The 13,372-nt window shown below is 58.1% G+C and overlaps 1 protein-coding gene across 2 annotated transcripts; it reads right to left on the minus strand.

Moving 5' to 3' along the window:
* Nucleotides 1-3,667: 3,667 nt before the first annotated feature.
* On the minus strand, nucleotides 3,668-13,089 carry DTYMK (deoxythymidylate kinase). 2 transcript variants are annotated; one of them, XM_082840616.1, is made up of 5 exons: nucleotides 12,954-13,089; nucleotides 11,746-11,854; nucleotides 8,215-8,305; nucleotides 6,467-6,592; nucleotides 3,668-3,808 (listed from the first exon to the last, which is right to left on the minus strand). In XM_082840616.1, exons 1-5 carry the CDS (start codon nucleotides 13,081-13,083, stop codon nucleotides 3,698-3,700), a joined length of 567 nt encoding a protein of 188 aa, XP_082696742.1. In that variant the 5' UTR covers nucleotides 13,084-13,089; the 3' UTR covers nucleotides 3,668-3,697. The 2 variants fall into 2 exon arrangements, with proteins under 2 accessions (XP_082696742.1, XP_082696741.1); XM_082840615.1 differs by having other exon boundaries at nucleotides 6,467-6,664.
* Nucleotides 13,090-13,372: the final 283 nt, after the last annotated feature.

Below are 13,372 nucleotides of genomic sequence, written 5' to 3' on the forward strand. Positions count from 1 at the left end.
GGGGACGGTCTCACTGGCCCTGCAGGGGCGCTCGGCCGCCGCATCTCATCCCGCCCGCCGCCGCCCGCCCGCCTGCCGCCCACAAAGAGGCCCGTGCCGCTGGAGACCCAAGCGCCAGACACGCACGAGGGGCTCTCCCGCCACACTGCCAGCCCTGCCCGGCCCCGCTTCCTCCTGGGCTCCAGGCCCGGGTTCGCTTTGGAATTAAAGTCCTGTTTGAAGTTTCGTGACGGACATGGCTTCTGTTGGGCGTGTCCTGAGCCAGGCTCCAAAGACGTGGCCTCCAGGGCCATCGCGGCGGGAGAAGGGGCCGAGGAACCACGGCCCGGGCCTCCTCGCATTGGGAGGAGAGGAGCAAGGGGTGGGGGCGGTGAGGCCCAAAGACATCGCCGTGCAGGTGGCACCGGGACAGACGCGCCGCCAGAGCCGCAGGTGAGGCCGTGGGGCCCCCGAGCTGCTGCTTGCCTGTCGCTCCAGCATCCCCGGGGCCTTCTTCCGCCTCCCGGTCAGCGAGGCTTCGGATGGTTTGGGGCCGGAGGGTCAAACCTCAGCTTTGTGCCTCTGCCCCTCGCGCCCGCTGGAGACCTTCTGGACGGACACCAGCACCCGCCTCCTTCATTCAACCTGTGTTCTGGGCCCCGGGCACCGCCGCACGCAGTGGCTTTTGTTCCACCAGGGAGCGCAGGCGGGGGTTTGGGAGCCCAGGAGGTGGCAGCCTTCTCCCCGGGGGCCTTCCTTGCGGAGCCCCCGCCGGCCCAGCGAGCGAGCAGAGGGCATCCCGGCCCCCCAGGTGTTGCCGACGTGAGTGCTTCCCTCCATCTCCCATTCTCTCTCCCCTTCATCCCCCCGTCATCCCTCAGGTCGAGTTGGGTGGGAAGGTTTCCATTCCTTCTGCTGCGCCGCTGCTGGCAGGGCCGGGGGTCTCGCTGCAGCTCCTGCTGGCGGCACGGACGGCGGAGGTGGGGGCCACCCTGAGCAGCGGGGGCTGTGTCTCGCGTGTGTCGGGAAAGGATTACTGAGGAGCGCTCACTCTTAGCCGTACAGTGCGCGATTCTTAATGGCAAATAATAACAGTTTCAATAGAAAACAAGGTTCGTCTGTGTCTTGATTTTCTCGGAGATATTGTAGTTGGACATGGTAAGAATGAGAACAAGTGTTTTCTAAGCTCACGAGGGTTCTGAGGAAGGACTTGGTGGATGGACGCGCTGAGCTCGTTTGTTGCCAGACCTCCTATTTGGACCTGGTTCCGCGACACTGATTCTCGACTCTCTCTGACTCGTGTGGTTTGCGTTGAAAGCAAAAAATGCAGGGGAGGGGCTTCCCTGGTGGCGCAGTGGTGGAGAGTCCGCCTGCCGATGCAGGGGACATGGGTTCGTGCCCTGGTCCGGGAAGATCCCACATGCCACGGAGCGGCTGGGCCCGTGAGCCATAGCCGCTGAGCCTGCGTGTCTGGAGCCTGTGCTCCGCAACGGGAGAGGCCACAACAGTGAGAGGCCCGCGTACCGCAAAAAAAAAAAAAAAAATGCAGGGGAGCCTGATTTTGGGAAGACGCCCTTCTTCTTTCATAGACGGGGAGGGAGCAACTGCGGTGCCGGGTGGCGTGTTGGCTCCCTGGGCAGCGTCCCTGTAGGCGCCCCGTGCCTCAGCCGGTCACCCCCGAGCGGGTCACCAAGGATGTGAACAAGGGCCTCTCGCCCTGCCCGGGAAGTCCTGGTGGCACAGTCGGAGCGACCCCGGCCCACTCGGCTCACCGCTTCCGCCTGCCCACCCACCCTCCAGTTTGGGTGCAAGGGGACCAAGGCCAGAGGAGAGCAGGAAGCGCCATGGCTCAGAACCTGAGTCCTGGCCTCCAGAAATGGCCGCGTTGGCTTCTTGAGCTGTGACGCCCTCCACACGCAGGGGCCCGAGACAACACTTACCTCTCAGGGCCCTGGCGGGCAGAGGTCAACGGGGCTGTCCCCCTGGCGTCCCAGGGAACTGGCTACCTGTCCTTTCCAGCTCCTAGGAGCCCCTGCGTCCCCTGGATCAACTCCCGCCCCCCTCGCAGAGCTGGCATCGTCCCCTCTGACCAGGCCCCTCCCGCCTCCCGGGCTATCCAGGGTGGCCTCCCACCTCCTGGTTCCTTTGGCCAGGTGGGCGCCCTACTCACAGGTTCCAGGGGTCAGGACGAGGATGTCTCTGGGGGCCGTCATTCTGCCGGCCACGGGGCCCAACAGGCTTCTTTAGGGGAGGCCAGAGGGTCAGGGCGCCTCAGGACATGCAGCCCCGTCGGCAGTGCCGGCTGCCGCGGCCCTGGCAAGATGTTTTAAAACCCGTGCTGGGCTTACTGAAGAAAGTTTCAGCGGCCCGTTAATTTTGTGGTCTCCGGGGCCATTTCTGTCTTCACACCATCCAGCTGCCCGTGGGCCCCACTCAGCTCTGGCCTCTCCTCCCCTGGGCTCCTGGGGCTGCCCACCCAGCCCCGCCTGCACGGCCGAGCCATGAGAGAGTCTGCGCTGGGGCCTCCGTGGCCCCGCTCCTGGCCTGGGACAGAGAGCTCTCGTCTGGTGCCCAGCTCCCGCTCAGGGGCCCGCCCAAGCGTGCTCCGGGCATCCCACCCAGGCCCACAGCCGACGCAGCCTCCCTGACGGCCCGGTACTCTCAAGACCCCCGCCCCATGTTTCGTTTTCTTCACCTAGGACGTGGCCTTGGTCATGTGAAAGATCAAAAGGCAGGTAGATGGGAGGGTTGCCAGGCCACGCCCGCGGGTGACCCTTGGGACTGCAGAACAAGTGGTCTGACCCTGCGAGCGGTTCCCAACTGTTTCTGTCAATGGGTCACGGGCCTCGAGTTCTGAACTCGAGTGCATGCTGCACGTCGGGGTGGACACAGCCAGGCCCTTCAGACGGACGGGCGCCCGAGGCCAGCCTGGTGTCATCAGCAGGCAGGACCCGCTGTGAACTGACAGCACAGCCATCCGAGTGCACAGCTCCAGCCACCCCCAGCGCTTGTGTCCTGTCCTCCCTTGAGGGCTGGGCTGCCGCCACCTGCCAAGCACCTGTGGATGGACAGCCACATCTATTCAACCTGGATGAGAAGGGACCCTGCCCGGTGCGGGGAGCGGGCGCCACTGCTGAGCTGGAACCCGCTTGGCCACATGCGGGTTTTCCCAAGCCCTAGTCAGACTGTCTTGTGACACTTTAAACTGTCACATCCTCTTCTGCTCGGAATCCGGTCTCCTGGCACGCACAGAAGGGCGCTGAGACCTGTGGTGCTTTGCAGACAGGGGCTCTGCCCACCGCCCACTGCAGGGCCACTGCATCCTGGAGTAACTTCACAGGATGGAGGGACTACACACCTGCATTTCAGACCTTAACAGAGGGAACAGCAAAGCGAGCACTGGGCGTGCTCAGATAGCGACGCTGCCACTCGGACACAGACTGGTCAGGCCGGCGCTCAGAGCCCAGGCACGGCTGATGCCTGCTGGGCCCGGGGCTGCCCACAACTGTTTTCATCTTTACTGGTGTCTGAAGACGTCCACGAGGAGGTCAGCGACCCTGATGGAACTGCCTGGACACAGTCATTGTGAAACTCCAGTAAGCGAAACACAATAACTAATTTATTAGTATCTTCGGGGCACAGGTGAGGGCAGGAGAGGCTTCCCCGCAGGCCACTCCCTGGGGGCTCCTGCCTTGCGGCAGACAGGGGTCCCGTCCCTCTAGGTCCACAGCTGCCCCAGCGGCCTGTGTGCAGCGGCCCGGATAGCACCCTCAGACAGCACGCGGATTTCCCGGTGGACGTCCTCGATGCTCCTGGAGGCGTCGACTGTCTGGGCAGGGGCAGGGGGGAGAGACAGGTTAATGTTCTCAGCGGGTGGGGCAGCTTCCGGAGGGCACGGCTTCCGCTCCTCTGGGGTCCTTGACCCCCGGCCTCGCCTAGGGACAGTGAGCTGGACAGGCCCTTGGGACCGAGCCGCCTGGCCCCCCGGCTGCAGCCCCGGTCAGACGCTCACCTCCAGGGAACCCGGTGCCGCCAGCAGAGGCGGCGAGGGCAGCGCCCACTCCCGCCCCTCCACGGCTGCGCCCGGACCTGCCTGTACCGCAGGTTCTGCCGGGAGCCCAACTTGGGTCCGACTCCTCTCCCTGGTACGATGGGCTTCGTCCCGATAGCTGGCTGCCCCACCTTGCTGACACAAGGACCTTCGGTCACCGGGGGGCCAGCCCACGAGAGGAGCGACCCTCCACCGGAGGGAGGGACACATGCCGGGCCACATGAGGGAAGGCGTGCCTGGGAGGCCCCTCCTCAGGCAAGGCTCAGCTCTGGGCACTAAGAGCCTCTAGGCAGCCTCTGGCGCAGCAAACTCTGGAAAAGCTCCAGGGTGTAGACACGCTCAGACAGCTGTAACCGCGGCACGAAGTCTATGAGGAGCGACACCGCCTCCCCACGGGCCCCCCGGCCCCGCCTGAAGGTCACCTTGCCAGCCACGGCCCAGCTGCAGAGCTCTGGCACAGAACCATCCCAGGCAGCTGGCAGTGCGTGGCATCTCCCGTGTGGACACGTACGTGGACACCCCTCGTCCTCTGGGGGCCCAGATAACCGCCTCTATCTCTTCCTTCATAAAATGGAACCAGGGACACCTCAGGACACTGGGCCGGGACAGCACAGGGTGAGCCCAGAGGTCAATCGTAATGGGCCGGGACCGGGAAGGGCCGGAAGTGAGGGGAACTGATCAGAAGGACCCGGGGCTGGGGTGGGGGTCACCCAGGGGCCAGACCTGGGCCAACCTGCGCCTCCAATTGCGAGGAAAACAGGTTGCTGGTGAGTACGCGGTACAAACGTGAGTCCGTGCAAGTGTAAACATATAAATGAACTGGAAGTCTATGAGCAGCGTCAAAGCACCACCTCCAAGCGGGACGCGGAGTGACTTCACCGTGAACTGCTTAACCCAGAGCTCAAGGGGAGCATCGCTGGAGCGCGACACACCAAGGGTGCGCAGCCCGTGACGGGGCAGCGACAGCCCACCAAGGACACACAACCTGATCCAATCACAAAGTCAATCTGAGGTTCGGCTACAAAGCGACTGTTCCGACCTTCAAAAAAGTCAAGGTTGAGAAAGTCACAGGCTGGAGGCCAGAGAGGTGTGCCTGTGAACCACGTCCTGTTACAAGGGTCACTAGTGGGACCGGGGGGTCAGGCAGTAGGAGCGGATCCATGTGACTGGCCCCATTTTGACAGGGAGGGGGTGTCAGGTACTAATTTATTCTCAAATGGTCCTGGAAGAGTTCCTTGTATCGTACTTACAACTTTCCTGTAAGTTTGTGACTGCTTTAAAAATTTGAAAAATACTAAGAAAAATAAATTTTCAGATAAACAAAAGTTGAGAATGCTATGCCAGGAGACCTGCCCTACAGGAACATTAAAGGAAGTTCTTAAAGCTGCGGGAAATGAGACAAGACGAACAGTCAGTGCAGGAAGGAGAGGAGAGCGCCGCTGGCCTTCCCCTTTCACGTTCCTGATGCTGTGAAGTCTTGTCGTGTTCCCAGCAGGTGCTGAAACGTAGTATAAATCAAGAGGAACTTACACCATGTAGAACTAGTTAAAAAAAACCAGAGAGGGACTTCCCTGGCGGTCCAGTGCTCTCAATGCACGGGGCAGGGGTTTGATCCCTGGTCGGGGAACTAATCCCACACACAGGCCGCGTGGCACAGCCAAAAAAAAAAGAACCAGAGGAAAACTCTGGAATTCAGTAGCTGATAGAACCAGCCAGCAGAGATGACAGGGATCTGAGGCACCGCGCTGCAGCCTCCATCTGGGGAAAGACACGCCCTTCCTTCCACCCCCGAGCACACAGGAGACAAACAGAAAGGTCAAGGGTGTACTCCGGACCTGCACACAGAGGACCCCCGGCCCTGGCCACAAACCAGCACCAGCCAGAGCAGGACAGCGGGGAGGCACAGCTGGAGGGCGAGGGAGAAGCACGAGGTGCCAGAACTGAGAACCCAAACCCTGGAACCTGCCCGAGTGGCGAGGACACTGCCAGCAGTAAGAGGAGCAGTGGCCGTGCCAGGTGGGCACGTGCAGGGAAGATGGACCGGGGCGCCGGGTCACGTGCCCTGAGGTGGGCGGGCGCCAGGCCGCAGGGACGGAGAGCAGGGAGGTGGCAGCTGTGGCGGGTGCGGGCCGCCTGGCGCCTGGAGTCAACGAAGGCCCCACGCTCGACCCGGTTGCATGGGAGCTAAAGTGCCGCTGCCTGACACCCACGGACTCGGCGTTCTGGGTGCTGGCCTCGCACAGCTGACGTCCAGCAGGGGACGGGAGCCCGCTGGACGGCCGGCTCGGCACAGGGTCCCCCGTGCAGGACCCCTGCTCTGGAGCCGCTGCCCGTGCGGCCCTGCCCTGGGCCAGCATCAGGGCACCGACCCATGTCCTGCACCAACCCGAGGACCAGAAAGTGCTGCCCCCAGGAGGGCCCGGGCACCGCGCCCACCTTCCAGGGCAGACTGGAGTCTCCCAGGAGCTGCTGGAAGCACTGCAGGGCCCGCTGCTGGAAAGGGCTGCTCTCGTAGCGTTCACGGCCGAACTCGCCCCTCGCGGCGGCCTCTGCCAGCTGCAGCTGCAGGAACACAACCAGGTCCGGTTTGGGGAGGCCCACGTCTGGCTGCTTGCACCAGTCCAGGGAGAAATTCTGGAGACGAAGAACCCAACCGTTACGGATCCAGCTTAATGCGGTCTCATTCCTGGTTTCAAAATTCATCGAAAAGGGGGAAAGGCGAGCTGACGTTTGAGGGGAGAGTTCTTACACAGCAGCAGCTCTGTCCTTTAGGTCTCCAGCGTTTTGCTTTCACTCACATCACCTTCCTGTGTTTTGACATGTGAATACGTTCACAGTGGACAGAACACCCCGGGGCCCAGGACGCGTCACTCAGGGCCCGGGACCGAGGGCATCATGCGTGCGTCCCACACCCTCTGGCCAAGCAGTGGCAGCAGACGAGCCAGGGCATCACTCCCTTCTACAGAGAGGGGAAGACCCTAATCCTGGAGACGCTCGCCAGCGCCCCGTGTGCTGTCTCCTGCATGTCCCCTCTCATTCATCCTCGCAACTCTAAAAATAGTGTCCCCACTTCTAGAGGAAGAGAGAGCCACACAGCTCTGAAGATTTAAAAGGGTTAGAACCGAGCTGTGGGCTCAGAGCCTTGTGCTGCCGGGACACCCTGACTGGAGAAGGGAGCCCGTCAGCCCTGCCCGAGCCTGCATGCTTTTCACAGATGGAGCCGTGTGGCCGGTACCTCGGGGGACTGCCCTAAAGGAGGACCCAGCTAGCTCGTGCGGGAAGACTGGCAGGGTTAGAAGGCTGTCATTTTGCAGCCCTTCGTGAATTAGCCACGATCAAAGACGGTTACCACAAAAAGGAGATAACCAGGCACGCCGTGCCTCTTGATAGGCGACTCGGGAAAATAAAAAATTCAAAAATTTTAGCGGAAGGAAGAAAAGAGATGCAGGAACCTATGTATCGAGAGATTCAAGAGACATTTCAAGAATGGACCTTAACTGGCGGGATTCCGATTCAATCGAACTGTAAAAACACAGGACGGATCAAACGGCTCCTGAGAGCACTGGGAACTCTGCACACTGCCTGAATGATGACACTCTGGAATGGGTGAGACGAGGTTTCTGAAAAGCTGCTTTGGGGATGTGCACCGAAATGTTTATGAAGGGACTGATGATGTGTCTGGGGGTCACAGAGACCAGAAGCTTCTGAGGCAGGTGACGGTGCTGGGTGGCTTATTTTCTCTGCTGGTATATGTTTGAAAATTTTTAAATAAAAAGCAGGAAAAAAGGGCAGTGTAGTCACTGCCATTATGCCTGTGAAACAGCAGCTCCCTGGAACAGGGGGTCAGGAACACAGCACGAAAGCACCCCAGACACTCTCACCATCTTTTCCGCAAACAAGACGCTGGATGAAACAGGCCTGCCGATGGACCATATGTGTAAATGTATGATGTGAAATGTGTCGGCCAAATGAAAAATGCAGTTGTATCTATGAAAACCTGTAGCTACAAAAAAGGTTTCTCTTCTTGTCGACAAAGACCAAATTGACCTGGCGAACACGGGGATCTCAAACCGCTAGAGGCAGTGACATGAAGAGACTCGCGCTGCGACTGCTCTGTGCCCATGGGGACCACACTGAGTCCACACCAGGCACAAACCACGCGCTGGGGCCGGAGCGGCACTCACCTCCTTGGCGCTGGTGAAGGCGACCCCAGAAAAGGCGTACCTGTCCACGACCAGGGTGATGCCCTGGCTCAGCTTCTCCTTAATTAGCGGCCTACAAAAAAGAGGATCCTGTGAGCCCTGGTCCTGGCTTCATAGGCCCTGAGTCTCATGCTCAAATCACCCTGAGGACACAATTCAATTCAGAAGCCAACATGAAGGGATCACGCGCAGGCAGCAATCTGTAGCCTGACTTTCATCCCCCAAGGCTCTGAATCTTCGCTCCCAGCAAAGCCCAGCACGAAAAGACAACTCCACTAAAGGGGATAAATACAACTGGCATCGGCAGCTGTCCAGAGGCAGCTCGGCTGTCCGGGAGTGGAAGGGCCAGGCCCTGCGGGGAGAGGAGGGGCCAGGCCAACAGGAGGGAAGGCTGGACGTGGCCCGGAGGTGATGAAGGATGCTCCTGCATCCGCCTGGGAGCCAGGACACCCTCCAGCAGGAGGCAGCAGGTCCCCACCACCCTCCGGCCCCGAGACCTTAGCAGGATGGGTGCAGAGGCTTGGCATGGGCCAGAAGCACTGCTTGCACTTTGGGGAACAAGAGTTACGGTGAGAAGCTCGCAGAACAGCACAGCGGGGGGCACCTCCAACAGTGAGACGCCATTCCCATCACAGCGTCATTCCTAAGTGCAAATTATCAACACTTAAAACTACCTAATCTTGTGAACAGAACACTGGTAGAATATGGCATGAGCACAGAAGATGCAACTGTACAGACAGCGAGAAAGATGCCCCATAAACACCCTCCTGACACGTTGCTAACAAAGCAAAGCACATTGGGCACACAGGCGGCTGCCTTTATATCAGACAGAAGGTGAGTCAAGACAACAGGCATCTGCTGATTTCGTTTAGAAGTGAATGGGCCTGCTTACCGAAAGCGGAAGGCAGGGCTTGGATGGAAAGGGGGTGGGCAGGGCAGTGACCTTTCTGTATGATTCTGACTCTTAGAACCATTTCATGTTTTACATATTTGAAAACTGAAATCAACAAGAATGGGAAAAAAAAAAGAAAAACCTAAAATTGTATACAAAGTCAAATGAACCTACCCGTATCCCAAATGAACACAGTGGAAGGGCAAAGGCGTGCCTGAGATGTTTGGACACAGCACCGTGTGCCCCCATTCTAACAGAGCTGCAACCACCCGTGAGCCCCAGGCAGGCTTTACGTAGGTGAGGGCAGTGATCCTAAGACCAGCCCGTGGAGGGCAGGATGGGGCAGATGAGCCCGGGTGCTGGATGAGATGGCAGGGGTCAGACAGATGCAGGGGACGTGAACACATGCAGAAGCTGAGCAGATGTCGGTCTCTGAAGTCCACCCTCCACAAAGAGCAGAGAACAGCTGGCCCCGGCTAAAGCAGGAGGCACGGAAAGCCGCAATACCTTGTCAGGCCAGAAACACGTCCAAGGGACGAAGGAGCCAGCCTGAAGGGGTTCCCACAGGCCAAGGCTGGGACAATCTGAACAGCGAAACGACTAACAGTAGCGCTTATGACCCACTGATGATGGACGGACGGATGGACGGACACGGAAGGCAGGAAAGCTCTTCCTTACACAGAATGCCAGCTGATCAGTGTTGCGGAAATGACAGAATCAGAAAATCACAATAACAGACTCCAGCAGGATGACTAACCAACACAAACTAGGAGGTTTCATAGAAAGGGGATATTTTTGATTTTATGAGTTCCCCTTTTGACTATTTACAACAGGAAAGAGAGTCACTTAGTGGAAGAGCCTGGCCAGCAGCCCCCTCACTAATCAGGGGAAACCCAAGTGGCCTCGCATCCCGCCACGATGCCCTCAAGAGGACCCAATGTCACTTCTGGGGTCTTCCTATCAAAAATGCAAACCCAAATCTACTCATGAGGAAACATCAGGTAAACCCAGCATTTCATAAAATAGCCCTTGATTTTTAAAAAGAGTGAGCAAATGGTAAAGCAAATGTGGCAAAATGTTACTAACCGGGGAAGCCTGGGGAAGGGCACCCGGGGGTTCTTGGCGCAGACTTCCTGACTGATTGCAACTATTCCAGAATAAAAAGTTTAAAAACAGGTAGAGAAGAACATCGCTAAATTGCTACGGAAAGTAAGAGAGATTGCTCATTTCCAGGAATTTAATTCCTGGATGGCCCTAGAGGATCAGTAGGTTTTGACAAACAGCCGGGGAGGGAAGTGGAGGCTGTTACCGCAATCGGTGCCAGGGAAACCGCGCAGCAGCTGGGAGGGGAGATGACTTCCACGACCAGCAACTGGCCCGGTAAAGACGCAGCACAGCAAAAGGGCAGAAAACCAGGGGCTGAGGAAGTAACCAGAGTCCTCTCAGAAAGTGCTCCAAGCACCAGGGTGAACTCAAAACAGCCTAGGTTAACTGAGCACCCATTCCCAGGCCCGCCCTGCACACGAGACCTGAGGGGTACTAGGGGCCACAGCGCTGCCCGGCATCCGACCTGTCAGCCAAGGACTTCCAAGTGTCAGCAAACCTAATCTGATGGCAGTGGCTGGAATAATCAGAAGGGGGAGCTGTGGCAGAACGAATGGCCCAGAGACTTGCAGGCCTGTGTCCTGGAAGCAGACAGCAATTAGGGAACGGAGTCAGACCTCTTTCTCATTTTCAGCTGCTCTGACATTACTTTTCTAGAAATCCGCAAAAAGCGAAAATCACAACATTTATGTCAATAAACTCCAGATGTGTTAAAGACTGTAAACCTGCCCTCATTCTCATCTAATACACGGAGGGGGAGGCCTTTCCAGACAAGACCACCGGCGAAGCCAAAGCCAGAGGAGAGCAGTGCCAGCTTGCCTGTGAGAGGGAACAAGGCACAACCACCTGAACGTCCGTCCACTGGCATCCCTCAGTCCAAGGTGGGGCAGCCTTTCCGGAGAGCAGGCCGCTGGGACGGGAGAGAAGAGGAAGAGTGCAGATCGGGAGGCGGCCTCAGGAAGCCAGCCGTGAGGTAATCTGTACGGTAGGGTCCCATTCATTCACATTAAAACAAAACACCTCCGATGACATGTGTGTTACCTACATACGTGTGTAAATGGAAACAGAAGCACCTGAGAGCGGACCCCACAGGCACTTCGTCAACAGTTGTGCAGGGTGAAGAGGGAATCCACCAAGATGATGTAAGTCAAAAAGAGGGCGTGAGAGGGCACACCCCAACATAAACTCAACTTCACTTAATGATGTATCAACACTGGTTCATCAAAGACATAAATAAGAGCATCTCTGGGCGGGGAGGAAGGGACGGGGGCATTGGGGGGGGCTCTTTTCTGTGTACCTAAAACTACCTAAAGTCTATTAATTACAAAAAGCTGGGAACGGGGGGTGGGGAGAAGAAAAAAAGCATTAACTAGTGCTCTTTGGGATCCGTGACCTAAAGAACCTTGTAAAGGTACAGCCTCCAGCATGACTCTCAACCACTCAGAAACAAGAGCCGCATTCAGCCTTGGGGGCAGGCACAGAAGCAGGGGGAGCGGCAGAAGGACAGGGGTGTTTACACGTGTTCCCAGCGGTTCGCAGAGAACAGCAGGTGCACCGAGTGATCTTCCACCTCGCTTTTCTTTTCCAAGTAGGAACTCAGAAGCTTGCCAATCTCAGTTGATCTTTCTAAAATAAAAGAGAACAACACACAAAAGTGAGGACAGGCTCTCCATCTACATTCGTAGTTTGTGCCAAATTTCTAGGCCCTGACCCAAGTCTAACTTTGAGTTTTATTTTACAACAACTTTAGACAGGTTCAGACCTTTTCCTGAGAAAGGGCAGCAGTGTGCAGACACACTGCAATGAAAAATGCTTTAGGAAGAAGGAACTCAGGTAGGAGGCAGCAACTGCAAAGGAACTGCCAACCAAGGGGAACTGGTACCAGGAGCTACCTCGATACCAAGAGAAGGATATTCAACTACCAAAGTCGGCCCTCCACATCTGAGGTTCTGCATTTTTGCATTCCACCAACACAAGACTTCATAGTACTGTATGTTTATTGAAAAAAATATGCATATAAGTGGACCACTGCAGTTCAAACCCATGTTGTTCAAGGATCAACTGTATAAGATTTGTAGACTGGTTGGCTTAAAGATTAAAATGATAAATATTCAAAAAAAGCACTTTCGGACTTCCCCGGTGGTTGAGACTCGCAGGGGGCACGGGTTCATTCCCTGGTCAGTGAAGTTCCACATGCCACACAGTGTGGCCAAAAGAAAAAAAAACAAGAAAATTTTAAAAAGCATTCCCCCCCCCATCTCCCTACCCCTGGTTTTCAAGATCAATGTTTTACCTTAAAAAATTAAAAATATGACACAAAACCCTTCACAGGGTAAACAGCCATGCAAGGACAGGGGGCGGGAAACCCAAGATAAAACGGAGACTTGGATTACAAAGCAGCACCTGGAAACTTTTAGGGGTCACAGATACACTCATTCTCTTGGTCGTGAAGACGCTTTCCTGGGTGTACATGTGCCAAGACTCACTAAACACGTGACTTTACCGCACATCAGCCGCGGGGCAGCTGCGCAAAAACAGAACCACAGACCACTGAGGCTCGGGGACCACAAGGGTGGTCCCCGCGCTCCGACCCGCGGACAAACGAGAGCGAGTTCAGCGCAGGAGGCCTTCGCTTCTCGTCCTCAGGAGCCGGCGAGGCCTCCGTGGCCCCTGGGTCCCCTCCCCGGCCCCCGGCATCCCGGAACCCCGCGCCCGCCGCGCCCACCCGGGAAGCGCAGCAGCTCGGCGCAGTGGCCCGCGGCGCAAAGCGCGTCCACCAGCTTGCGGCTCTGCGTGCTCTTCCCCGCACGGTCCACACCCTCCAGCACGATGAGAGCGCCGCGCCTGCCCGCCATCGCCGCGTTTCCCGCCTCCGCCACCACCCCCAGCGTAGCCGGGCCGCCCGGACCTCCCATTGGCTGCAATGGGCCGGCGCCCGCGGCGCGCGCCGGGATTGGCTCAGATGAGCCGGATTGGCTGGGACTAGTCCGGCGGAAGCGGCGCGACTGGCCCGACGGGGCCTCGGTCGCACCGCCTCTTCCGGGCCGGAAGCCGGGCGCGCCTCGTTCCGCGCGCGGGCCGCTGTCGTGGGCGCGGGCCGCTGTCGTGGGCGCGGGCCGCTGTCGTGGGCGCGGGCGGTCGTCC

The sequence above is a fragment of the Leucopleurus acutus genome (assembly GCF_964270905.1).
Source record: "Leucopleurus acutus genome assembly, chromosome: 6".
Lineage (NCBI taxonomy): Eukaryota > Metazoa > Chordata > Mammalia > Artiodactyla > Delphinidae > Leucopleurus > Leucopleurus acutus.

Coding starts and splice junctions, on each gene's coding strand:
- DTYMK (XM_082840615.1), bottom strand. CDS start 13,083: ATGGCGGGCAGGCGCGGCGCTCTCATCGTGCTGGAGGGTGTGGACCGT. Junction 8,306..11,745: donor GCGAACCGCTGGGAACACGT/GTAAACACCCCT, acceptor TCTTTTTTGTAG/GCCGCTAATTAAGGAGAAGC. Junction 3,809..6,466: donor ACTCCAGTCTGCCCTGGAAG/GTGGGCGCGGTG, acceptor GCCCCTGCCCAG/ACAGTCGACGCCTCCAGGAG.